Source organism: Narcine bancroftii, chromosome 5 (assembly GCF_036971445.1).
Source record: "Narcine bancroftii isolate sNarBan1 chromosome 5, sNarBan1.hap1, whole genome shotgun sequence".
Lineage (NCBI taxonomy): Eukaryota > Metazoa > Chordata > Chondrichthyes > Torpediniformes > Narcinidae > Narcine > Narcine bancroftii.
The window spans coordinates 153,758,858-153,786,487 of record NC_091473.1 but is presented as its reverse complement, the minus strand read 5'-3'; the positions used below and the strand labels follow the sequence as shown (position 1 = coordinate 153,786,487).

Sequence of the window (27,630 nt, the reverse complement as noted above, 5' to 3'; positions counted from 1 at the left end):
TTAGGGATGTGCTCTGGATCACAATCCACACTCCTGATCTTCTGCCCATCTGCCTTATTCTGTAGCCCCTCTCATGACCAGGTCCACCATCCCTGGGCATCACCAATAGCAAACGGCTTATGCAGTTCCCTGAAGGTGAAATCAGGGATGTGGATCCCATGTGGGGATGTGTGCGGCAGGCACTATGGAGACGGTGTGATTCAGGGGGATCTAGAGGTTGGTGAATATATGTCCCATGCCAAGGACTGGAGCATTAATCACACGTCCCGTATACGTCTTGGGTTATAAAGAACTTTGAGATACCTGGGGGGAGTGAAGGCGCAATTAAAGCATAAGACTAGGCAGCAGAATTTGGCCATCGAATCTCCTCCACTATTCGAATCATACCTGATGTATTTTCCTCTCTCCCATTCTCCTGCCTTCTCCCATGACCTCACTAATCAAGAGCCTACCCAAGAGCCGTGCATTGGAGTGAATTCTACAGATTCACCACCGTCTGGCTGAAGAAGCCTCATCCCTTTTTAAAATGGACATCCTTTCATTCTGAGGCTGTGTCCTCTGATCCTGGACTTTCCCACTACTGGAAACCATCTAACAATTGCAGTACGGAAACAGGCCTGCTCGGCCCCTCTAGTCCGCACTGATTTAAGTGATCTCCTCTAGTCCCACCTACCTGCTCCCTGTCCAGAACCCTCCAATCCCCTCACATCTTCTACATGTCCACCCTATCCAGCCTTTTCAAGGCAGGCCTTCCTTTCACTGGGCGGAAGCTCCCACCTGCCCAGTAATCTGATTCGTGGCAGCAGGAATGCACTTGGTGTTCCAGCAGCCGTCTCAGGTGTCAGACTTCCAGGTGGAGTGTGTTTCTGCAATGGAGCCCTAGGCTGGAAACCTGAGCTCCTTCAGTGAGCTGTGAAGTCTCTCCTGTTCTCCACATCAGCCTTCTCCCTCACTTCCGCAAGTCGCTCAGCACTGGAACGGTGAGCTCGCTGGGGTCACCCGTCCAATATTCTCAGTTGGTAAGCTCCACATGGGGAACTGCTCCTTTGTTATTCTGGAAAAGCCCCCACACCTGGGCAGGTTTGCAGGACCCGACCGTTTACACTGCTACCCTTGTAGGGGTGCATTTTGGGGACCCAGAAACAAAAATATTTCCCCCCCTCCCCAACCCAAACCAAATAAACGGCAGATGCTAGAAATCTTAAAGAAAGACAGATTGGTGGAAACGCTCAGTGAAGCAGGCAGCATCTGTGTGGAGAGAGGAATTGTCAGTATTTCTGCTGAAGGGTTACTGGCCCTGGAGTTCTCATATGAACATAGGAAGTAGGAACAGGAGTAGGCCAAAAATGGCCCATCGAGCCTGCTCCGCCATTCAATACGATTATGGCTGATCTAATTTATGACCTAACTCCACCTACCTGCCTTCTCCCCATCCCCTAATTCCCCTATCATGTAAAAATTTATCTAACCGAATTTTAAATATGTTGCCCATTTGAGCTGGTCCTATTTGCATGTGTTTGGCCCATTTCCCTCTAAACCGGTCTCGTCCACAGATTGAAATGTTTGCTGAACGGTATAATTATCCCCCCACACCGTCTCTGCAGCTCGTTCCATGGCCCATCTCCATCAATGCCAAGAAGGTACCCCCTCAGGGCCCTTTTAAACCTTTCCCATCTTAAATCCTCTAGTTTTAGATTCTCTGTTGAGTGTTGATGTGAGAGGAAACCAGAGCACCTGAGGGAAGCGCACGGGGTCACAGGGAGAATGTGCAAAATCCAGACAGTCAGTGCTGGAGGTCGGGATCAAACCCGGGTCCGTGGAGCTGGCAGGCAACGCAACTACCTGCTATTGCATAACATCATTCCCATGTCCTTGAACTAGGTCAGGCTGAGCAGGGATTGTGTGGGGTTCTCCCAGTATCCACCTCCCAAAGGTGTGGGGTCAGTGAGTTAATTCTGGCATAGGAAACGATGCAGCAAAGAATGTTTCCTGGAACAAAGAGATCAGAAAATAAGGAACATTTGACAGCTCTTCGACTGGATTCCTTGGAGTTCACAAGAATGAGGGGGGACCTCATAGAAGCATTTTGAATGTTGAAAGGCCTGGACAGAGTAGATGTGGCAAAGTTGTTTCCCATGGTCGGAGAGTCTAGGACAAGAGGGAACATCTTCAGGATTGAAAGGGCCCATTTAAAACAAAGATGCGGAAGAGAGTGGGGAACCTCTGGAATTTGCTGCAACGGCGGCTGTGGAGATCGGGTCATTGGGTGTAGTTAAGACGGAGATTGATACGGATCTGAATAGCAAAGGGTATCAAAGGTTATGGGGAGAAGGTGGGGGAGTGGGCTTGAGTGGGATAATTGATCAGCTGATGATGGAACAGTGGAATGGACTCAATTGGCTGAATGGTCTGCTTCTATATCTATGGTATTAATTGCTCCCAGTGTGTGGGTAATGGGAAGAATATTGGGGGGGGGTGGGGTTGATGGGCATGTGGAGAATAGAATGGGATCAGAGTAAATGGGTGGGTGATGATCAGCACGGACAGAATGGGCTGAAGGGTCTGGATCCATGTTGTCATTGCTTCATTCACCATGGGCCATGAGATCACTTCCTTTTCCTATTCCCAGGAGGCCCAACCTCCAGTCCCACATGGGCCCGAACCCTCAGCTCTTCACTCGGGTCAGAGATGAGGGTTGTTCCCTTGTACTGAACTAAACCCAAAATTCCCTTCGTGCATCTTTCCACAGATTCCACCGTGTTCCTGGGAAGGTTTCTGTGCCACATGTCAGCTTTGTCCTGAGACCCCCAGCAACCGGCACCTACCTCTGAGACCAGGCTGCATAGGCCCGTGCATTGAGGGCATATTCCAGCTCGAAGCGGGTACGCAGAGCAGCCACGTGACTTCGGCCTGGCCCACCACGTGCCAGCAGGCAGTCGGAAGAGGAGGAAGGGGATAGGGAGCCGCTGCTGTTACTGGAGGCCGGGGACATCAGCTGGGTTGGGGAAGAAGGATAAGGCTTTAGCCAGAAGAGCAAGAGACAAGGTCACCATCAAAGATCAAAGCAGCACTGCAGATGCTCCCGCATTTACCTCAACATTGCATAGACACTCTTCCAGGTTGGTAACCATTTCTGAAAAGTCTGGTCGTTCCTGGAGGTGAGAAGGAATGGTCAATAAACAAGACATTATCCCATCACATCATTGGGTAGACAAGCAGAGCATCGTCTATATTATCCTGGGGTAACAATAATAAATACCAGAGCTCATCTGGTTAAGGTGAGTAGAGGAAGGTTCAGGGGATGCCAGAGGAGGATTTTTCATTTAGATGGAGGCATGTGAAAACACTATCCTGGAGAACCTCAGCAGGTCCAACAGTAGGCTTTATGTAGCAAAGATAAAGATACAGAACCAATGTTTCGGGCTGGAGCCCTTCATCAAGACATGGAAAAGTGTTGATAGGTGCCCGACCAAAATGGTGGGGGGAGGACCACTATCCCAATGGCAGGAGGTAATGGATGGATAAGGGAGGGAGGGCACAGCAGCAAACAGGGGGAGGGTGGATGGCTCTGAGTATAGAGAGGGAAGGGGGTGGAGACTTGGAGGAAAGAAGATGGGGAAAGGGAAGGGAGGGGGAAAGGAGAGCAGGTTAGCAGAAAGCAGAAAAGTTGATGTTGATGCCATCCAGCTGGAAAGAGCCCAGATGGAAAATCAGGTGGTGTTCCTCCAGTTTATGGGTGCTCTTGGTGGGATCATACATGAGGCCATGGACAGACATGTGAGTATGGGAGTGTGACACAGAACTGAAGTGGTTGGCCACTGGGATAACTCTGTCACTGGTACGGACAGAGCAAATTGATCAGGGAGCACCTGATGCAGTAAATCAATTATGTGGATACAAAAGTGAGGTGTAGATTCACTTGAAAGGCCTTTTTGGGGCCCCACACAGTGGTGAGGGAGGAGGTGTGGGTGCAAGTGTGGAACCTCCTGTGGGCTCAGGGGAAGGTGCTGGAGTGCGATTGCTGGGGAGGGATGAGTGCACGATGGGAGTCAGGGAGGGACCAGTTCCTACGGAAAGACAGGGGGAGGAGAGATGCGCCTAATGGAGTATATGTCTGGAAGATATTGCCGAGGGTGAGGGTGAGCGGGAGGGTAGGTATGATAGGGATATTCAAAATACTTTGAAATACATGGATGCAAAAATTCCAGAGGGTTAAAGGTGTGAGGAAGGGAGGATTAGATAACTGTGGAGCAGGTTTAAATGGGTTGGCACCACATCATGGGCTGAAGAGCATGTAGTGTAATGTTCAGTATCACACCGGGATCACCGTGTACAATTCCCATCTCCATATCGCACTGGGATCACCGTGTACAGTTCCCATCTCCATATAACACTGGGATCACCATGCACAGTTCCCATCTCCCTATCACACCGGGATCACCATGTACCGTTCCCGTCTCCTATCACACTGGGGTCATCATGTACAGTTCCCATCTCTCTACCACACTGGGATCACCGTGCACAGTTCCCATCTCCCTATCAGACTGGGATCACTGTGTACAGTTCCCATCTCCTTATCACACCGGGATCACTGTGTACAGTTCCCATCTCCTTATCACACCGGGATCACCGTGTACAGTTCTCATCTCTATATCACACTGGGATCACTGTGCACAGTTCCCATCTCATAACATAACATAACAATTACAGCACGAAAACAGGCCATTAGGCCCTTCTAGTCCACACCGAACCAAACACCCCTTTCTAGTCCCACATCCCTGCACAATGCCCATAACCCTCCATCTTCTTCTCATCCATATACCTGTACAACCTTTTCTTAAATAATACAATTGACTCCGCCGCCAGTATTTCTCCCGGAAGCTCATTCCACACGGCTACCACTCTCTGAGTAAAGAAGTTCCCCCTCATGTTACCTCTAAACCTCTGCCCCTTAACTCTTAACTCATGTCCTCTTGTTTCAATCTCTCCTACTCTTAACGGAAATAGTCTATCCACATCCACTCTGTCTATCCCTTTCATAACCTTAAATACCTCTATCAAATCCCCTCTCAACCTTCTACGCTCCAAAGAATAGAGACCTAATCTGTCCAATCTCTCCCTATACTCTAGATGCTTAAACCCAGGTAACATTCTGGTAAACCTTCTCTGCACTCTCTCCACTCTGTTTATATCCTTCCTATAATTAGGCGACCAGAACTGCACACAGAACTCCAAATTAGGCCGCACCAACGTCTTATACAATCACAACATTACCTCCCAACTCCTATATTCCATGCAATGATTGATAAAGGCCAGCATACTAAAAGCCTTCTTCACCACCCTATTCACGTGAGTTTCTACCTTCAGGGAACGATGTACCGTTACTCCTAAATCTTTCTGCTCTTCTGTATTCATCAATGCTCTCCCATTTACCACGTATGTCCTATTCTGATTCTTCTTACCAAAATGAAGCACCTCACACTTATCAGCATTAAATTCCATCTGCCATTTTTCAGCCCACTTTTCTAAGCAGCCCAAATCCCTCTGCAATCCTTGAAAACCTTCTTCATTATCCACTATTCCAGCTATCTTAGTATCGTCTGCATATTTTCTAATCCAATTCACCACCCCATCATCTAGATCATTAATGTATAAAACGAACAACAATGGGCCCAATACAGATCCTTGAGGCACACCACTGGTCACCGGCCTCCAACCTGACAGACAATTATCCACTACCACTCTCTGGCCTCTCCCTTTCAGCCAATGTTCAATCCATTTGACTATCTTAAAATTTATACCTAAAGACTGCACCTTCCTAACTAACCTTCCATGTGGTACCTTATCGAAGGCCTTACTGAAGTCCATAGAGACAACATCCACTGCGCTACCCTCATCCACATTACTAGTCACATTCCTAGTTCCCATCTCCATATCACACCGGGATCACTGTGTACAGTTCCCATCTCCATATCACACCGGGATCACTGTGTACAGTTCCCATCTCCATATCACACCGGGATCACTGTGTACAGTTCCCATCTCCATATCACACCGGGATCACTGTGTACAGTTCCCATCTCCATATAACAATGGAATCACCGTGCACAGTTCCCATCTCCGTATCACACCGGGATCACTGTGTACAGTTCCCATCTCCCTATCACACCGGGATCACTGTGTACAGTTCCCATCTCCCTATCACACCGGGATCACTGTGTACAGTTCCCAACTCCCTATCACACCGGGATCACTCTGTACAGTTCCCATCTCCCTATCACACCGGGTACAGTTCCCATCTCCCTATCACACCGGGATCACCGTGTACAGTTCCCATCTCCCTATCACACCGGTATCACTGTGTACAGTTCCCATCTCCCTATCACACCGGTATCACTGTGTACAGTTCCCATCTCCCTATCACACCGGGATCACTGTGTACAGTTCCCATCTCCCTATCACACTGGGATCACTGTGTACAGTTCCCATCTCCCTATCACAATGGGATCACCGTGTACAGTTCCCATCTCCGTATCACACCGGGATCACTGTGTACAGTTCCCATCTCCCTATCACACCGGGATCACTGTGTACAGTTCCCCTCTCCCTATCACACCGGGATCACTGTGTACAGTTCCCAACACCCTATCACACTGGGATCACTGTGTACAGTTCCCATCTCCCTATCACACCGGGTACAGTTCCCATCTCTCTATCACACCGGGATCACTGTGTACAGTTCCCATCTCCATATAACATTGGAATCACCGTGTACAGTTCCCATCTCCCTATCACACCGGTATCACTGTGTACAGTTCCCATCTCCCTATCACACCGGGATCACTGTGTACAGTTCCCATCTCCCTATCACACCGGGATCACTGTGTACAGTTCCCATCTCCCTATCACACTGGGATCACTGTGTACAGTTCCCATCTCCCTATCACAATGGGATCACCGTGTACAGTTCCCATCTCCGTATCACACCGGGATCACTGTGTACAGTTCCCATCTCCCTATCACACCGGGATCACTGTGTACAGTTCCCATCTCCCTATCACACCGGGATCACTGTGTACAGTTCCCAACTCCCTATCACACCTGGATCACTGTGTACAGATCCCATCTCCCTATCACACCGTGCACAGTTCCCATATCCCTATCACACTGGGAGTACCGTGTACAGTTCCCATCTCCTTATCACTCCAGGATCACCGTGTACAGTTCCCATCTCCTTATCACACCGGGATCACCATGTACAGTTCCCATCTCCCTATCACACTGGGATCACCGTGTACAGTTCCCATCTCCCTATCACACCGGGATCACTGTGTACAATTCCCATTTCCCTATCACACCGGGATCACTGTGTACAGTTCCCATCTCCCTATCACACCGTGCACAGTTCCCATCTCCCTATCACACTGGGATTACCGTGTACAGTTCCCATCTCCTTATCACTCCAGGATCACCGTGTACAGTTCCCATCTCCTTATCACACCGGGATCACCATGTACAGTTCCCATCTCCCTATCACACCGGGATCACTGTGTACAATTCCCATCTCCCTATCACACCGGGATCACTGTGTACAGTTCCCATCTCCCTATCACACCGTGCACAGTTCCCATCTCCCTATCACACTGGGAGTACCGTGTACAGTTCCCATCTCCTTATCACTCCAGGATCACCGTGTACAGTTCCCATCTCCTTATCACACCGGGATCACCATGTACAGTTCCCATCTCCCTATCACACCGGGATCACTGTGTACAATTCCCATCTCCCTATCACACCGGGATCACTGTGTACAGTTCCCATCTCCCTATCACACCGGGATCACTGTGTACAGTTCCCATCTCCCTATCACACCGTGCACAGTTCCCATCTCCCTATCACACTGGGAGTACCGTGTACAGTTCCCATCTCCCTATCACACTGGGATCACTGTGTACAGTTCCCATCTCCTTATCACACCGGGATCACTGTGTACAATTCCCATCTCCCTATCACACCGGGATCACTGTGTACAGTTCCCATCTCCCTATCACACCGTGCACAGTTCCCATCTCCCTATCACACTGGGAGTACCGTGTACAGTTCCCATCTCCTTATCACTCCAGGATCACCGTGTACAGTTCCCATCTCCTTATCACACCGGGATCACCATGTACAGTTCCCATCTCCCTATCACACCGGGATCACTGTGTACAATTCCCATCTCACTATCACACCGGGATCACTGTGTACAGTTCCCATCTCCCTATCACACCGTGCACAGTTCCCATCTCCCTATCACACCGGGATCACTGTGTACAATTCCCATCTCCCTATCACACCGGGATCACTGTGTACAGTTCCCATCTCCCTATCACACCGTGCACAGTTCCCATCTCCCTATCACACTGGGAGTACCGTGTACAGTTCCCATCTCCTTATCACTCCAGGATCACCGTGTACAGTTCCCATCTCCCTATCACACTGGGATCACTGTGTACAGTTCCCATCTCCCTATCACACTGGGATCACCGTGCACAGTTCCCATCTCCCTATCACACTGGGAGCACCGGGCACAAACTTGTCTCATTTTGCTGTGTCTGCGAGTTATTCAAAGGGAGTTGGGGTTGTTACACTCGTACTTGTCCTGGGCCTCTATCTGACCCTCACTTGTATTTGCTTGTGAGCTCGTGCAGAAATATATATTTTGTTGGTTTCTTGTGTTTTGATATAATCAGAGGTGTAATGGTATTCTGATATAAAGAGGACTTCATAATGAAGCACCCTATGACTGAAAGTCCAGAATGAATTTGGTAATCAATTATTTTGTTAGTTCAATTGAAATGTCGTGTTTAATGCACAATTCTTCTTTTGTTCTGTAGGGAAGTCTGAAGAATGATCAATACTGCGTCCAATTTGCTCATGGTGTCAGGAATTCTTGGGAAATCTGTTTTAAAATGCATAAGGTAAAAGGTACTGTATCTACACCTGAGAAAGAATCAGTGAGCTGTTAAACTTTGATTTTAAGATTCTATTCAGGGTTGCACAACTTGCCACATATTCTGTAATCTGGGGGTATGATCCTCTGCTCGATGTGGTCACGTTGAGTATGATTCCGCCAGACGCAGTTCCGCCGACTGGAATCTGAAGGATGTGGTGGAGCTGTAGAGGGTGCAGAGGAGATTTACCTGGGATGAAGTGTTTCAGTCAAGTAAGGCACTGGAGTGACCCTTCTCTCTCGAGCAGATGAGGCTGAGGTGAGGGCTGATAGACATGCACAAACTTTGTACATAGGGCAGAAAGATTGTGAAATCTTTTCCCCATATCAGAGGTGACTGTAACCAGAGAATGCAGGCTTAAGGTGAGGGGCTGAAAGTTTAGATGGGATCCAAAAGGGAATTTTTCCCAAAAGGAGGTTGGAATCTGAGGTAGAGGAGGTGAGGGAAGGAGGAAGAGAGGGATCTGAATGAGCTCTTAAGTCACTGATACTGAGAATGGACAAACTCGGTGCCAAGGTTAGTGTGGATGGGTGGTTGATGTACAGCATGGACAAAGTTGGCCAAAGGACTTGCTCCTTTGATGTGTGACTCTGTCCTTAGCATGGGATTAGTTCTCTGTATCAGCAGGGCCTGTGGGGAGAGAGGAACATTAACTGTGCCATATTGTTGCAGGAACATTGGTGACCCTCTGGGTGATCTCCATGTGTGTACCCCTCTGGACCCATCCCACCTGCCGTGGTACCTGCAATCTGTGCACAGGAGTGGCCATCTGTCAGGAGTTACCCTACATCCCAGGTACCTGCATTCCAACAGACCCTGAGCCTCCTGTCGCTCAGTCCATCACACCAGCTGCAAACCAGGTCGGCCTGCATCCAGCAGACCGTGTAATGGGGCTGCAGATGGCTGTCCCCCAGGGTCAATGTACTGCAGCCAAGGAACTGTGCTACACCCACACATACAAGCACACGCCCGCACACACCCAGCTCACGCCCGCACACACCCAGCTCACGCCCGCACACACCCAGCTCACGCCCGCACACACCCAGCTCACGCCCGCACACACCCAGCTCACGCCCGCACACACCCAGCTCACGCCCGCACACACCCAGCTCACGCCCGCACACACCCAGCTCACGCCCGCACACACCCAGCTCACGCCCGCACACACCCAGCTCACGCCCGCACACACCCAGCTCACGCCCGCACACACCCAGCTCACGCCCGCACACACCCAGCTCACGCCCGCACACACCCAGCTCACGCCCGCACACACCCAGCTCACGCCCGCACACACCCAGCTCACGCCCGCACACACCCAGCTCACGCCCGCACACACCCAGCTCACGCCCGCACACACCCAGCTCACGCCCGCACACACCCAGCTCACGCCCGCACACACCCAGCTCACGCCCGCACACACCCAGCTCACGCCCGCACACACCCAGCTCACGCCCGCACACACCCAGCTCACGCCCGCACACACCCAGCTCACGCCCGCACACGCCCGCTCACGCCCACACACGCCCGCTCACGCCCGCACACACCCAGCTCACGCCCGCACACACCCAGCTCACGCCCGCACACACCCAGCTCACGCCCGCACACACCCAGCTCACGCCCGCACACACCCAGCTCACGCCCGCACACACCCAGCTCACGCCCGCACACACCCAGCTCACGCCCGCACACACCCAGCTCACGCCCGCACACACCCAGCTCACGCCCGCACACACCCAGCTCACGCCCGCACACACCCAGCTCACGCCCGCACACACCCAGCTCACGCCCGCACACACCCAGCTCACGCCCGCACACACCCAGCTCACGCCCGCACACACCCAGCTCACGCCCGCACACACCCAGCTCACGCCCGCACACACCCAGCTCACGCCCGCACACACCCAGCTCACGCCCGCACACACCCAGCTCACGCCCGCACACACCCAGCTCACGCCCGCACACACCCGCTCACTCCCGCACACACCCAGCTCACTCCCGCACACACCCAGCTCACTCCTGCACACACCCAGCTCACTCCCGCACACACCCAGCTCACTCCCGCACACACCCAGCTCACTCCCGCACACACCCAGCTCACTCCCGCACACATCCAGCTCACTCCTGCACACACCCAGCTCACTCCCGCACACACCCAGCTCACTCCCGCACACACCCAGCTCACTCCCGCACACACCCAGCTCACGACCACACACACCCAACTCACTCACACACCCAGCTCACTCCTGCACACACCCAGCTCACACCTGCACACACCCAGCTCACACCTATCCACACCCAGTTCACTCCCACACACCAGCTCACTCCCGCACAGACCCAGCTCATTCTTGCACACACCCAGCTCACACCTGCACACACCCAGCTCACACCTGCACACACCCAGCTCACACCTATCCACACCCAGCTCACTCCCACACACCCAGCTCACTCCCACACACCCAGCTCACTCCCACACACCCAGCTCACTCCCGCACAGACCCAGCTCATTCCTGCACAGACCTACGTCACTCCCGCACTCTCCCAGCTCACTCCCACACTCACCCAGCTCACTCTCACACACCCAGTTCACTCCCACTCACCCAGCTCACTCCCACAGACCCAGTTCATTCCTACACACACCCAGCTCACACCTGCCCACACCCAATTCACTCTCACATACACCCAGCTCACTCCCCTATGCCCAGGAATGGGATCAGTTGTGTTGAGGGTGGGGATGGAATGAGGGGATGTCATGGGAGTGAATGTGGTGGGAATGGCAGGGAGGGAATGGGTAGGGTTAGGGTGAGGTAGGGGATGGGACAGGAGGCAAGGGAATGGGACAGGGGTAGATGGGGATGGGGACAGGAAGGGGACAGAACAGGTTGGGTGGGGATGGGAACGGGGAGGGGATAGAATGGGTTGGGTGGGGATGGGGACAAGGGAAAGGGATGCAGGAGAGGGGATGAGATGGGAGGGGAGGGGAGGGGATGGAATGGGAGTGGTTGGTGGGGTGTGAGTTGAATGGGTAGGGAGGGGATGGAGCTGAAGGAATGGAATGGGAGGGGAGGGGATGGAATGGGAGGGGTGGGAATTGGGTGGGTAGGGAGGGGGTGGAGCTGAAAGAATGGGAGGGGAGGGGATGGGAAGGAACTGGAAGGAATGATGCAGGGTGGTAGGGATGGGATGGAATGGGGTAGAAGGAATGGAAGGGGAGGCAGTGAGTCGCACCTCCCTCTGTCCGTTCCAGGAGAATCCCGGTCCACGAGGAGCCTGGTCCTTACCCACAGCTCTGTCTTCGTGGTGGTAACGCGGCCACTAGTTGTCCCTGCCTTGAGACTGCTGAAGCTGCTCACCCATGACACCACGGTGGCCAGGAACACGTTCCAGGACACGTCAGGGCATGGGACCCTCCTGCTAGGCCATAATGGGGTGACAGGCCAGACCATGAGAGCCTGCACACACACTTGGCTCCAACGGCTGGAGAGACTTAAGCCCCATGGCTCCAGCTGCTGGTTCTGGGGCCCGGACAAGCTCTGGTCTCTGCATCAGAGGGGCCACTGGAGGGCCACCCTGCAGGGAAGTGACGTTGCCCCTTCCAGCCTCCTCAACCCTCAGATACGGGGCCTCTGCATCCACTTCACTCAGCAGCTGGCCTCCCTCAGCTGGAGGGGCTTGCGGCGCCTGGCCCTAACCGGGAACCGGCTGGCGGCCTTGCCCAGCACCTTCTCCACTTTGTCCAGACTCTCGGTCTTGAAGCTCGACCAGTGGCCCTGCGCCTGCCAGCTCAGACATTTGGCCACATTCCTCCAGGAGCTCAGCAAGCGGCCAGCTCGAAGCCCGTGCGCTGGCAGTGGGCTGGCCTGTGGGACTGCCGACACAGCAGGGATGAGGATGGTGCAGGAGATGGACAGAAATGTCACCACTGCCCCGAGCAGCGGACAGGAGCAGCGACACGCACAAGGCTGGGTGTTGACCTTGCTGCTCTTCTCTGTGGGTAAATACTGGCAGTAAACCTCCAACAGGCTCTGCAGCTGCTGTCCGGGACTCCACCCCCCCAGCTCACCTGGACCATACTTCCCATCCCCTTCCCCGGAACCCACTCCCTACACACCCCGCCCACTGCCTGGGACCCCATTCATCATCCGTCACTCTGGGACCCTACTCCCCAGGACCCCACTCCCTAAACTCCCCAGGACCCCACTCCCTACACTCCCCGGGATCCCACTCCGTGCACTTCCTGGGACACCACTCCCCCACAAGGACCACAAAACATGGGACCCCACTCCCCATAACCCACAGGGCCCCACTCCCTGGACCCCACACCCTACACTTCCCTTGTCCCCACTCCCTACACTCTCCTGGACTCCACTCCCTACACTTCCCAGGACCCCACTCCCTACTCCTCCTGCGACCCCACTCCCCTTGGGAACCTCACAACCTGGATCCCCACTCCCTGGGACCCCACTGCCTTGGAGACCTCACAACCCGGGGCCCCACTCCCCAGAACCCCACTCCCCAGAACCCCACTCCCTACACTCTCTGGGACCCCACTCCCTACATTCCCTGTCCACTACCCAGACCACTCTCCATTCACTCCCTGGGACCCCACACTGTGTCCATTCCCCGGGACCCCACTCCCCATAATCCCTGTGAACATACTTGATTTTCTGTAAGAATTATTTCACTATTTGAAGTCTAAAACACATTAATCAAACATGTGTTGGGTATTAACAGAACACATCCAATCATTTGGAACACTGGCCAGTCCATGATCCTGGCTCCAGCATTACCAGATTATTGGACTTTAACAAAATGTCTCTATATATTTAAAGTATATAATGTCTTTGATGATCAGTGCAGTCCTGAAACTGGCCCTTAAGGGTGGCTGCCACTTTATTCCCTCTCTCACTCCCTCTCAGACCTCATGCCAATATGTCGAGGAACCAACTCGGGAGCAGGCCATTTTAGATTGGGTATTATGCAATGATAAGGGGCTAATCAACAATCTTGTTGTGCGAGGCCCTTTGGGTAGGAGCGATCACATGATCGAATTCTCACTCGACATGGAGAGTGATGAAATTAAAACCAAGACTAAGGTCCTGAATTTAAATAAAGGGAATTATGATGGTATGAGACGGGAGTTGAGTAAGATTGATTGGGTGGTGTTTATGGGGGAGTTGACTGTGGATAGACAATGGAAAGCATTCACAGATCTAATGGAGAAATTGCAAGAATCGTTTATACCGGTTTGGCATAAAAATAAACCAAAAAAGGTGACTCAACCGTGGATAACAAGGGAAATTAGAGACAGTATTAGGTCCAAAGAGATCATATCAATTGGCCAAAAAAGGTACCGCAACCGAAGACTGGGAGCAGTTCAAGATGCACCAAAGGAGGACAAAGGGATTAATCAAGAGAGCAAAAATAAATTACGAAAGTAAGCTGGCGGCAAATATAAAAACCGACTGCAAAAGTTTTTATAGATATGTCAAGAGGAAAAGATTGGTGAAATCCAGAGTAGGTCCTTTGCAGTCAGAATCAGGGGAATATATAATGGGGAATAAGGAAATGGCAGACCAATTAAATTCTTACTGTAGTTCTGTTTTCACAAGAGAGGATACAAATAACCTCCCAAGGATGTTGGGAGACTAATGCAAGGGAGGAACTGAAAGAAATCAGTATCTCTAAGGACATGGTCTTGGGGAAATTGATGGGATTGAAGGCTGATAAATCCCAAGGGCCTGATAATCTACATCCTAGGGTACTCAAGGAAGTGGCCATTCAGATAGCAGTGCTTTAAGAATTATTTTCCAGAACTCGATAGACTCAGGATCAGTACCCATGGATTGGAGGGTAGCTAATGTTACCCCACTATTTAAAAAGGGGGGTAGAGAAAAAGCGGGGAATTATCGGCCGGTGAGCCTTACATCAGTAGTGGGCAAAATGATGGAATCCATTATTAAGGATGTAATAGCGGAGCATATGACTAGCAGAGAAGGGATCGGACGGAGTCAACATGGATTTACAAAAGGTAAATCGTGCTTGACAAATCTATTGGAATTCTTTGAGATGGTGACAGGTAAAATAGATGGGGGAGAGCCAGTGGATGTGGTGTACCTGGACTTCCAAAAGGCCTTCGATAAGGTCCCACATAAATGACTGGCATGCAAAATCAAGGCTCATGGGATTGGGGGCAAGGTATTGATGTGGATTGAGAACTGGCTGGCAGATAGAAGACAGAGAGTTGGGATAAATGGCTCGTTTTCTGAGTGGCAGGCGGTGACCAGTGGGGTGCCACAGGGATCTGTACTGGGACCCCAACTTCTCACAATTTACATTAATGATCTAGATGAGGGGATTGGATGTAATATCTCCAAATTTGCAGACGACACTAAGCTTGGAGGGGTTGTGTGCACGGAAGAGGGGGTCAGGAAGCTCCAGTATGATTTGGATCAATTGGGGGACTGGGCAGATACATGGCAAATGAACTACAATGTGGATAAATGTGAGGTTATCCACTTTGGTAATACAAACCGGAGGGCAGATTACTATTTGAATGGCAATAGATTGGGAGATGGGGAAGTGCAGAGAGACCTATGGGTTCTTGTGCACCAGTCACTGAAGGCGAGCATGCAGGTACAGCAGGCAGTTAAAAAGGGAAATGTTATGTTGGCCTTCATATCAAGAGGGTTTGAGTCTAGGAACAAGGATACCTTACTGCAACTGTACAGGGCCTTGGTGAGACCCCACCTGGAGTATTGTGTGCAGTTTTGGTCGCCTTATCTAAGGAAGGATGTTCTTGCAATGGAGGGAGTGCAGTGGCGATTCACCAGGCTGATACTTGGAATGGCAGGAATGACTTATGAGGAAAGATTGCGCAATTTGGGATTGTACTCGCTGGAGTTTAGAAGATTGAGAGGGGATCTCATAGAGACATATAAAATTCTGGCAGGACTGGACAGAATGGATGTAGAAGGGATGTTTCCAATGGTGGGGGAGTTCAGAACCCGGGGCCATGGTTCGAGGATAATAGGCAAACCATTTAGAACCGAGATGAGGAGGAATTTCTTTACCCAGAGGGTGATGAATCTGTGGAATTCATTGCCACAGAGAGCAGTAGATGCAGGTTCATTGAATATATTTAAGAGGAATTAGATCTATTTCTTCAGTATAAGGGAATTAGGGGTTATAGAGAGAAGGTGGGGACGGGGTACTGAACTTTAAGATCAGCCATGATCTCATTGAATGGCGGAGCAGGCTCGAAGGGCCGAATGACCTACTCCTGCTCCTATCTTCTATGTTTCTATGCTGGGGTGTCCTGAACTGTTTCGGTGAGGCCCAACACAAACTTGGTGAACAGTGCCTTATCTTTGCCGGGACTGATAGGAGATGAATTTTCCAGCCTTCTGGCTCAACGGTGTCCCAGAGTCATCAATCTGCAGCATGGACATGATCCACAGGTCAGCTTATCCACTCCAAAAAACAGGCCCTCCTTGCTTTAGTCCCATTTGCCTTCAGTTGGTGCAGATCCCTCCAAACCCCTCCCATCCATGGAGCTCTGGAACACAGAACGTTTCAGCATTGTTCAGGCCCTTCAGTTGGTCTATGAAAATCCACTACACAGCAATCCAACCCCTTACCTCACACCCAGAACCCCCTAGTTTTCTTCCATCCATGTGCCTGTCTAAGTCTTTTAAGTATCCTTATTGTACCAGCCTCCACACCACCACCAGCAATGCATTCCAGGCACCCATCACTCTCTGTGCAAAAAAAAAATTAATTCTGAAGTCTCCCCTAAAATTTCCTCCACTCACTTTAAACAGATATCCTCCAACATTTGCTCCTGTCGCCCTGGGACAAAGCTGCTGGCTGTCCACCCTATCTATGCCTCTCATAATCTGATACACCTCCATAAAGTCACTTCTTGCCCTTTGTGGCTGCAAAGAGTCTCATAAGACACATTCTTCAATCCAGGCAACATCCTGGTAAATCTCGTTTGCACCCTCTCTGAAGCATTTACATCCTTCCTGTAATGAGGTGACCAGAACTGAATGCAATGCTTGGGTCTAACCAGAGTTTTATGGAGCTGCCACATTACCTCATGGTTCCTGAACTCAATCCCTGGCTTGTGAAGGCCAGCACACCTTCTTATCCCAGTGCTTCTTAAAGCAAGCTAATGCCCCTGCCTCCACCATTGTGTCCGACAGCTGTTTCCATGTCCATCACCTGTCCCTTCACACCCTTTCTAAATCTCACCCCCTCACCTTTTTAGGCCTTCTTGTTTCAGAAGCTCTCTCTGGGGATCAGTCACTATTTACCTTATCTATCCCCCTAATGATTTCATAGACCTCACAACCCAACCTGTCCATGTCAACCAGGCTCATTCCATGTCCCTGCCTTCGGTCCATATCCCTCTGAGGTTTTCCTGTCCATGCACCTGTTTAAATGGAGTGAAACACAGAGTCTGCAGACGCTGTGCCTGTAGTAAGAACACAGAAGTGTTCAACCAGGCTCATCCCATGTACCTCCCTTCGGTCCATATCCCTCTGAAGTTTTCCTGTCCATGCACCTGTTTAAATGGAGTGAAACACAGAGTCTGCAGACGCTGTGCCTGTAGTAAGAACACAGAAGTGTTCAACCAGGCTCATCCCATGTACCTCCCTTCGGTCCATATCCCTCTGAAGTTTTCCTGTCCATGCACCTGTTTAAATGGAGTGAAACACAGAGTCTGCAGACGCTGTGCTTGTAGTAAGAACACAGAAGTGTTCAACCAGGCTCATCCCATGTACCTCCCTTCTGTCGATATCCCTCTGAGGTTTTCCTGAAGTACCAGTTCACCTTCTCCATCGTTCCTCATGATTTTATAAACCTCAGACTCCAAAGTTCCTGGGAGAAAAGTCCCAGCTTCTCAAACCCTCCATTCCTGAGATCATCCTGGTGAATGTTTTCTGCAACCTTTCCAGCTCAATGACTTTAGTCTGGCCTGGCTAGGCCCTACAGGCCTGCTATGAGATACATAACACAACCAGGAGGAGAATATCCTGATTTTACCTGCTGCACGAACTGCCCTCATTATCTTCTTTGGTTCCACTCTATCACAGATATTCCTGAGTCCTCTCCATCCCTCCCCCATCTTCCCTGTGACTGAAAACTAACCACTTCTCTTTTTCTCAGTTCAAACAATGGGCCCTGAGCCTGAAACATTCACCTTGTTCTCACTCCACGGATGCTGCCTGACCTGCTGAGTGCTTGCAGTTATTTCTGTCACTGCTTGCAATCGTCCATTTAACCTCCTTGTAACCGGACATTTCAGGTGCAGTGGGACTTACTGTTGGAGTTGTTATTGTCCTCCACAAGAAGGGGCTGTGCCCCAGGGAGAGGATCCACTCAGCGCAAGGACCCAAGTCCAACCAACAAAGGGCACGTATTCTGGAGCGGAACCCTCAACGTGAGTGCAGTGGGGAGACATACCGCCCACACCGCCAACATCAAGCTCAGGAACAGTGGAATTACTTTGCCTGTGGGCACTGTGGGCTGGTACACACATTCGAAACAGTGGCCAGTAACTGTGCCAGGAGGCCAGTGGATAAATTGACCGCTCAGCCAACAAGAGGAAATGGAACTGGGAATCTCTGGGACATCCGCCAGAAGCTGCTTCAAAGCTTGGAGGGTTCCAATTGGGGTGAGTCACTCTGCTGTCCGTGCAGAATTTGCACATTCTCCCTGTGGCCACGTGGGTTTCCCCCACATCCCACAGACGTGCAGGCCGGTGGGTTAGTTGTCCCCAATGTATGGATGAGGGGGAGAATCGGGGTGGGGTGGGGTGGGGGGGGGGGGAGACTTGATGGGATCAGCACAGACTCAGTGGGCTGAAGAGCCTGATTCTGTTGTGCAACTCTGACATCAACTGCCCAGACCACATATATCTGGTTCCGGCTGCCCCATTGCAGGTTGCCTGGATTAGAGGGGATGAGTTTTTGAGAGATTGGATAAACTTGTGTTATTTTCTCTGGCACACTGGAGGCTGAGAGGAGACATGATAGAGGTTTCTAAAATAATGTGGGCCATTGATAGTTGACAGTCAGAGTCATTTTCTGGGTTGAGGACATGAGCATTGATTTTGGTGCTACAGACTGCACCTGCTTTCAAGGAGCTCTAACGGAAGCAGAGCCGAGTCGCCGGCTCAGATAACATGAACACACACAGGAAATGTGGGTTATCAACAAAAGCCAGCTCAAGACAGCTGGAAGATGAGATCCGAAGCCCAAGACCAATGTCTTGTACAACTTTACCATAACATTCCAACTCCAGGACTCAATACTGTGATTTATGAAGGCCAAGATATCAAAAGCTCTCTTTACAATCCTATCCACCTGCAATGCCACTTTCAAGGAATTATGTATCTGAATTCCCAGATCCCTCTGTTCTACCGCACCCTTCAGTGCTCGACCATTTACCATGTATGTCCTTTCTTGGTTTGTCCTTCCAAAATGTTACACCTCACACTTGTCTGCATTAAACTCCATCTGCCATTTGTCAGTCCATTTTCCAAGTTGGTCCAGATCCCTCTGCATGCTTTGAAAACCTTCCTCATTGTCCACAACACCTCCAATCTTTGTGCCATCAACAAACTTGCTGATCCAATTGACCACATTATCATCCATTTACTTCAATGCAAGGAGTGTTGTAAGGGAGGTGGATGAGCTGAAGGTGTGGATAGGCACTTGGTAGTATGATGTGGTGGTGATTAGTGAGAAGTGGTTGAAGGAGGGATGTGACTGGTAGTTAAATATTCCAGGATTTTTCTGCTTTAGGTGTGATAGAATTGGAGGGTTAAGGGGTTGTGTGGCATTGCTTGTCAGGTAAAGTACTACAGTGGTGCTGAGGCATGATAGATTGGAGGGATCATCAAGGGAGGCGATGTGGGTAAAATTAAAAAATAGAAAAGGTGAGGTTACAATTGTAGACCACCTCATGGGGAGCGAGAACTAGAGGAACAAATGTGTAATGAAATAGCTGAGATTAGTAATAAGCACAGGGTTGTGTTAGTTGGGGATTTTGATTTTCCTAATATAGATTGGGAGATGCAGTAACTGAAAGGGCTGGATGGCTTAGAGCTTGTAAAATGAGTGCAGGATAATTTTTTGCAGCAATATGTTGAGGTACCCACTAGAGAGTGGGCAGTGTTGGATCTACTGTTGGGGAATGAGATAGGGCAGGAGACTGAAGTGGGTGTTGGGGAGCACTTTGGATACAGTGATCATGGATCCATTAGTTTCAACATAATTATGGAAAGGGATAGGTCTGGTCTGACGATGAAGGTTTTTGAGTGGGGAACAGCCAGATTTGATGAAATGAGAAGGGATTTGCAGGAAGTGGTTTGGACTGATTTGTTTTATGGGAAGGGGGTGGAGGAGAAGAAGGCATTTAAAGGTGAGATTTTGAGGGTGCAGAATCTTTATGTTCCTGTTAGGATAAAAGGCAGGGCCAAATGTTCAAGAGAGCCATGGTTTTCAAGAGAGATTAGGAAGTTGGTTTGAGATAAAAGGGAGGGCTACATTAAATTCAGGAAGCAAGGGATGGACTAGATGATTGGAAAATACATGGATTGTAGAAAGAAGCTTAAGAAGGAAATTAGGAAAGTGAAAAGAAGGTACGAGGTGGCTGCAGCGAACAGGGTGAAAGTAAATCCGAAGGGATTTTTACAAATATATGAAGAGCAAAAAGAGAGTGAAGGATAGAATTGGTCCCTTAGAGAATCAGAGTGGACAACTGTGTGAGGAGCTTAATGAGATGGGGGAGATATTGAATGAATTCTTCTTGCCAGTATTCCCTAAGGAAAAGGATATGGAATTGTGTAGGATAAGTGAGGAAAAAGGGTAATTATGGAAAACATAAGGATTAGGAAAGTGGGGGTGTTGGAACTTCTGAGGTATATAAAGGTGGATAAGTCTTCGGGTCCCAACGGGATTTTCCCCAGGAAAGTCAGGGAGGAAATTGTGGAGGGTCTGACAGTGATTTTTCAATGATCACAAAGGTGGGTGTGGTGCCACAGGATTGGCATGTTGCAAACATGGTTCCTCTGTTTTAAAAGGGCTCCAGGTGTAGGCCCAGCAGTTATCAGCCAGTAAGTTTGATGTTGGTGGTGGGTAAACTAATCCAAAGTATTCTTAGAGATAATATGTATAAATATCTAGAGGGGCAGGGATTGATCTGGGTCAGCCAACATGGGTTTGTGAGAGGAAGGTCATGTTTGACAAATCTTGTTGAATTTTTTGAGAAAGTGACTAGAAAGGTTGATAAGGGTAGAGTGGTAGATATGGTCTATTTGGATTTCAGTAAGGCTTTCGATAAGGTTCCACAAGGAAGGTTGGTGAGGAAGGTTCAGGTGCTAGGTATTAATGTTGAGATAGTCAGATGGGTTCAATGGTGGCTAGAAGATAGGCACCAGAGGGCCATGGTGGACAACTGTCTGTCAGGATGGAGACCGGTGATGAGCGGTGTGTCTCAGGGATCAGTGTTGGGTCCCTTGTTGTTTGTCATTTATATTAATGATTTGGATGATGGAGTGGTAAATTGGATGAGTAAATATGTGGACGATACAAAAATAGGGGGATTTGCCGATAGTGAAGATGGTTTTCGGGGATTGCAGAAGGATTTGGACTACTTAGAAGAATGGGCTGAAAGGTGGCAGATGGAGTTTAATGTAGATAAGTATGAAGTTCTTCATTTTGTGAAGAATAATCAAAATAGGACGTATGCAGTGAAGGGGAGGGGGGCATTGAGGAATGCAGAGGGACAGAGGGATCTTGGAATAATGGTTCATCGTTCTTTGAAAGTGGATTCTCATGTAGATAGGGTGATGAAGAAGTCTTTTGGTATGCTGGCCTTTATAAATCATAACATAGAATATAGGAGCTGGGAGGTGATGTTGAGACTGTTTAAGGCATTGGTGAGGCCACGTTTGGAATATTGTCTGCAGTTCTGGTCCCCAAATTATAGGAAGGATATCAACAAGGTAGAGAGGGTGCAGAGAAGATTTACTAAAACGTTGCCTGGATTGCAGTATCTAGAATACACAGAAAGATTGAGTAGACTGGGTCTTTATTCATTGGAGCGTAGAAGGTTGAGGGGGGATTTGATAGAGGTATTTAAAATTATGAGGGGAATAGACAGAGTAGATGTTAATAGGCTCTTCCCCTTGAGCGTAGGAGAAATTGGAATGAGGGGTCATAAGTTAAGGGTTAGGGGGCAAAAGTTTAGAAGTAACGTAAGTGAAGCTTCTTCACTCAGAGACTGGTGGCTGAGTGGAATGATCTTCCGGAAGAGGTGGTTGCAGCAGGGTCAATTTTGCCATTTAAGAGAAGGTTGGTTGAGTACATGGATGCGAGGAGATTGGAGGGTTGTGGGCAGAGAGCAGGTAGGTGGAACTAGTGGAGTTCTCTTAAACAGGTGCGGACTAGAGGGGCTGAGATGGGCTGTTTCTGTACTGTAATTGTATGGTTATATGGTATGTCCTACCTTGGTTTATCCTTCCAAAGTGCAACACTTCACATTTCTCTCATTTTGCAGCCCATTTTTCCAGCTGGAAGCTTTGAAAGCCTTCTTCCCTGTCCATTACACCTTCAATCTTTGTGACATCTGTTTTTTTAAAAGACAGCGTGACAGATTGCAGCAGGCTGCTGTGCAGAGGGACTTGGGAGGGCTTGTGCATGAATCACAAAATGTTGGTTTGCAGGTATTCAAGAAGACAAATGGGACATTAGCCTTCATGCTGGAGGGATTGAATTTAAAAGCAGTGAGGTTTTGCTGCAAATGTGCAGGTTACTGGTAAGGCTGCACCTGGAGTACGACATGCAGGTCTGGACTCCTTCCTTAAGGATACACTGGGTTTGGAGGTGGTACAGAGAAGGTTCACCAGGTTTATTCTGGAGATGAAAGGGAGAGACTGATCAGCCTGAGACTGTACTCATTGAAGTTTAGAGGAATGAGGGAGATGACATAAAAACTAATACGATCATGAAATGTATGGATAAGAGCTCAGCAACAGAAGCTTGTTTCCACTAGTAGTTGTCACTAGAACTAGGGGACATAACCTCAAAACTCAGAAGAGTAGATTTCAGATGGAGATGAGGAGGAACTGTTTTTCCTCAGAGTGGCAAATGTGTGGACTTCTCTCTCCAAGGAAGCAGTAGAGGCTGCCTCATTAAATATACTTAAGACACAGATAAATTGATTTACAAAAAAATGGGAGAATTAAGGGTTGTAAGAGCAGTGGGTAGGTGGAACTGAGCCCACGGTCAGATCAGCCGTGACCTTATTGAATGGTGGAGCAGATGGGCTAGATGCCCAACTCCTGCTCCCATTTCCAATGTTCCTCCTAAGGTGGGTGAGGACCATTTGGGAGAGTGGTTCAGGGATCTCACTCACCACTGAGGCAGATTCGTGGTGCAAGGGAATGCTCCCCTCCTGACCTGATTTCTTATCTCTTGATGCCTTCAACACAAGGTCCCCAAGCACGGCACCATTATCCAGGCCACAGTTCTGATCTGTCAGGAGATGCCATCGGAATGCAGAGTCTGTACAAGGGGCCCTGGAAATGGGGATCCTTCCAAACCACAATGGAGAAGCCTGTCACACGACCTGGATGGCAACCATGCTGCCACCTCCCAGTCTCTGTCGCCAGCACGTCCTCCAGTCGGAAGGTGCTTGCTCCAGCCGTGGTACCGTTTTGTACGGCCAATCATCGACGTTTACCCATCAGGAGAAGGCAAAGTGTGGGGCCGTGGCTGAGGAACTGCCTCTCTGGTAAACAGGACTATCGTGAGTTCAGCGGCAGGATTCCAGCCAAAATGAGCAGGACATGGAGTGTGGCAGTGAGGGATGAGAGAGGAGCCGCTGGTGCTGATGTTAGTGCAGAACTACAGAGCAACATGGTGACCGCTGACCATCGCTGGGGGATCCAAGTCACTTCCGACCCTCTTGCAGAGCCCATGGAGGATGCTGGGAGATTTGGGAGTAGTCAATCTACGGGGCAGATCAGCATTCCTGGGCGAGTTTGGGGAAGGGGCAGGGATTGGACACCAAAGTCTGTCACTTTTGATTTGCTGGGACTTGGCACGGAATTAACCCATTCCTCCAAGGTCCAGACGAGCACAAGAGGAACACCGGTGAGTGCTGGAAGTCCCAGGGGAGGAGGAGTAATCCTGAGCATGAAGGAGGCCCCGGGTGAACGCAGGAGGGGGAGGGTGTTCTCACTAAGAGTGCCAGCAGACATGTTGTCCGTAAAGGTCATCCTGCACCCAACCAGGGAGGCCAAAGTGACAGGTGTCGGGAGGCCCTCTGAGAAGAAACTGGTTAACCAAAGGGGGAAAAGACTGAGGGCAACTTACAAGAGAGGGCAGCCTATGGACTACCATGTCCCCAGAGAAACAGACCACTCTCAGAGACCCAGGACTTCGAGAAGGCGGCCTTCAGTTCTACCACAAGACCAGCATGGGAGGGACGGAGCAGAAGGCAGAGGGTGGGACTGGGGATCTCCCTTTGGGCCTGTGGCAGGAACACATGGAGCCACAGAGACACCACTCTCTGCCCCTGATGCCAGGCTGAAACCCCAAGTCGCAGAAACAATTAGGCCTTCTACTGGTCTCACCAATGTGGAGGTAATGCTGCCCACTCTCCCACCTGTCTCAGGGGCAAGGACTTCCACCTCTCTGGGGGCTGGAAGCCTGGAATCTGAGGAGAAAGGGGGCACAAGAGGGAGGAGCAGGACCCAAGGGGAAGAGGGAAGGGCTGGGCGCAAGGCTCCTGCAGACGGCCGAAAGCAAGGATGTCCTCCCTCAGCCCAGGCTGAGTCAGGATCCCTGGTCTGGGCTGGCAATTCCAGACCTGAAATATCTTTCCCAGCTTCCTGCACCAAGGCTGAAGCAGCTGGGCAGGGCCAGGCACACTGCTGGGGACCTGTGGGCCATAATGCCATCTCCACAGCCAAGCCCAGCCACCAGAGACCAGGGGAGGGGGAGGTGCAGGGTGGTGAGGGGGGACAGAAGAGGGAAGAGGTGCAGGGGAGGGAGAGGCAACAGAAGAGGGAAGAGGTCCAAGGGAGGGTTGAAGTGGGGACGGATATGGTGGTGGGCAGGGGTGAGGTGAGAAGTGAGGTGGAGACAGATGAGGGGAGGGGTGAGGTGGGGATGGGGTATGGGGTCCAGGGGAGAGAAGGGTTGGGAATGACCCTACAACTCATACACAGACCTGGTGAGCCCCAGGCTGACCGACATCCTGCAAAAATTCGGCTGACCATTCCCGAGCGGCTGGGCCATGAATCCAGATTGACCCACAATCGGAAAATCAGGTGATTCCCATCCACTGCCAAACTGCTTGTCAATGGAAGAGGAGTCTCTTTAGCCCATCAAGTCTATGCCGACAGAACAATCCCATTCCCCAATGATCTTCCCTGACACCCATTCCAGAGAACATTACAGCACAGAAACAGGCCCCTTCGGCCATTCTAGTCCATGTCGAACCATTTTTTTTGCTTAATCCCACTGACCTGTACCCAGATCATAGCCCTCCATTCCTCTCCCATCCATGTACCTTCCAAATTCTTCTTAAATGTTAAAATTAAGCCCGCATTCACCACTTCAGCTGGCAACTCGTTCCACACTCCCACCGCTCTCTGTGTGAAGAAGTTCCACTCATGTTCCCACTAAACTTTTCCCCTTTCACTCTTAACCCATGTCCTCTGGTTTGTATCTCACCCACCCTCAGTGGAAAAAGCCCTTCTACATTTACTCTGTCCGTCCCCCTCATAATTTTAAATACCTCTAAAAAATCTCCCCTCATTCTTCTACGCTCCAGGGAATAAAGTCCTAACCTGTTTAACCTTTCGCTGTAACTCAGTTCCTGAAGTCTGGGCAACATCCTCGTAAATCTTCTCTGCACTCTTTCTATCTTATTGGTATCTTTCCTGTAGTTCGGTGACCAAAATTGCACAAAATTCTCCAAATTTGGCTTCACCAATGTATTATAAAATTTTACCATAACATCCCAATTCCTGTACTCAACACTGTGATTTATGAAGGCCAATATGCCAAAAGCTCTCTTTACAACCCTATCCACCTGTGATGCCACTTTCAAGGAATTATGTATCTGTATTCCCAGATCTCTCTGTTCTACTTCACTCCTCATCCTTCCTTGGTTTGTCCTTCCAAAATGCAACACCTCACACTTGTCTGCATTAAATTCCATCTGTCATTTTTCAGCCCATTTTTTCAGCTGGTCCAGGTCCCTCTGCAGCTTTGAAAACCTTCACTATCCATAACACATCCAATCTTAGTGTCATCTACAAACTTGCTGATCTAATTTACCACGTTATCATCCAGATCATTGATATCGACAACAAATAACAATGGTCCGAGCATCTGAGCCTTCCTGACTAACCTCTCATGTGAGACCTTCCTCACATTCCCATCACCTTACCCAAGAGTCTCCCTCCTCCCTCTGGGGACAATTATCCCATCTACCCGCATGTCTGTGGGATGTGGGTTGGATCCGGAGCACCTGTGAAAACCCACGTGGTCACAAGGAGAATGTGCAAACTCCCAACAGACAGCTCCGGAGGTAATGGGGAGGGAGGGATGGGGGATGGGGGTGATGGGAGAGGGGGTAATGGGGGAAGGGGTGATGGGGGAAGGAGTGATGGGGAGGGGGAAATGGGGAGGGGATGTCAGAGAAGGTGGGATGGGGAAGGGGTAATTGTGAGAGGGATGGGGAGGGGGTGATGGGGAGGGGGTGATGGGGAGGGGGTGATGGGGAGGGGGTGATGGGGAGGGGGTGATGGGGAGGGGGTGATGGGGAGGGGGTGATGGGGAGGGGGTGATGGGGAGGGGGTGATGGGGAGGGGGTGATGGGGAGGGGGTGATGGGGAGGGGGTGATGGGGAGGGGGTGATGGGGAGGGGGGGATGGGGAGGGGGGGATGGGGAGGGGGGGATGAGGAGAGAGGGTGATGAGAGAGGGTGATGAGAGAGGGTGATGAACTGAAAGAATGCTGGTTCCAGGTGAGGGAAAGTTTTTGTGGAGCTCGTCAGCTCCTTCTGAAAGGAAGACTCTCTGCACAAACGTGTAATTTTAATTAAAGTTTGGTGATCTTAAAACATAACCTGACTGAGATCTTTGGACCCTTCTCTCAAGGCTCACACTGATCTGAGAACAGAGGACAATGATGAGGCCATTTCCCTCCCCCCACCCCCCCATACCACTTGCTATTGCTCGTCAGTGTTTCACCCATTTGCACTATAGGAGTCAGGGCAGATAATGCCGCTGCCTCGCAGCTCCAGAGATTTGGGTTCAACCTCGACCTCCGCCAATATTGGTGCGGACTTTGCATATTCTCTCTGTGACCGTGTGGGTTCCCCCCAGGGGTTCAATTTCCTCCCACATCCCACAGACGTGCAGGTGGATGGGTTAATTGTCCCCAGTGTGTGGGTGAGAGGTAGTATCAGGGGGGAGTTGATAGTTAAATATCTACTCCTCTCCTCTTTGACCTTTCTGTCTATTCCCTTCACTCCTAACCCCTGGTTACCTGCTCCCTACCCACGGTTTCTCTCCATTATTCAATGAAGGTCTCAGTTAAATCTC

At 50.3% G+C, this 27,630-nt stretch overlaps 2 protein-coding genes across 2 annotated transcripts in view; one reads left to right on the top strand and one right to left on the bottom strand.

Moving 5' to 3' along the window:
- Positions 1-27,630, bottom strand: part of tnni3k (TNNI3 interacting kinase) — a 118,658-nt gene that overhangs the window by 6,912 nt on the left and 84,116 nt on the right. The window contains exons 22-23 of the mRNA XM_069939432.1: positions 3,093-3,152; positions 2,826-2,995 (exon numbers count right to left, since the gene is read on the bottom strand). Of these exons, the coding sequence (XP_069795533.1) occupies positions 2,826-2,995; positions 3,093-3,152 (230 nt within the window). The remainder of the gene's footprint in view (positions 1-2,825; positions 2,996-3,092; positions 3,153-27,630) is intronic.
- lrrc53 (leucine rich repeat containing 53) lies at positions 805-26,398 on the top strand. Its single transcript, XM_069936478.1, has 8 exons — positions 805-1,019; positions 2,750-3,119; positions 8,880-8,970; positions 9,669-9,791; positions 12,241-12,987; positions 18,307-18,675; positions 23,502-25,138; positions 26,255-26,398. The coding sequence occupies exons 3-8, from the start codon at positions 8,955-8,957 to the stop codon at positions 26,396-26,398; spliced, it is 3,036 nt and encodes a 1,011-aa protein (XP_069792579.1). The 5' UTR covers positions 805-1,019; positions 2,750-3,119; positions 8,880-8,954.

Excerpts from the sequence above, each read along its gene's own strand:
- lrrc53 (XM_069936478.1), top strand. Across the intron at positions 9,792-12,240 it reads GGAGTTACCCTACATCCCAG|GAGAATCCCGGTCCACGAGG; the intron begins GTACCTGCATTC and ends TGTCCGTTCCAG. Across the intron at positions 25,139-26,254 it reads TGGTGGTGGGCAGGGGTGAG|CCCATTTTTTCAGCTGGTCC; the intron begins GTGAGAAGTGAG and ends GTCATTTTTCAG.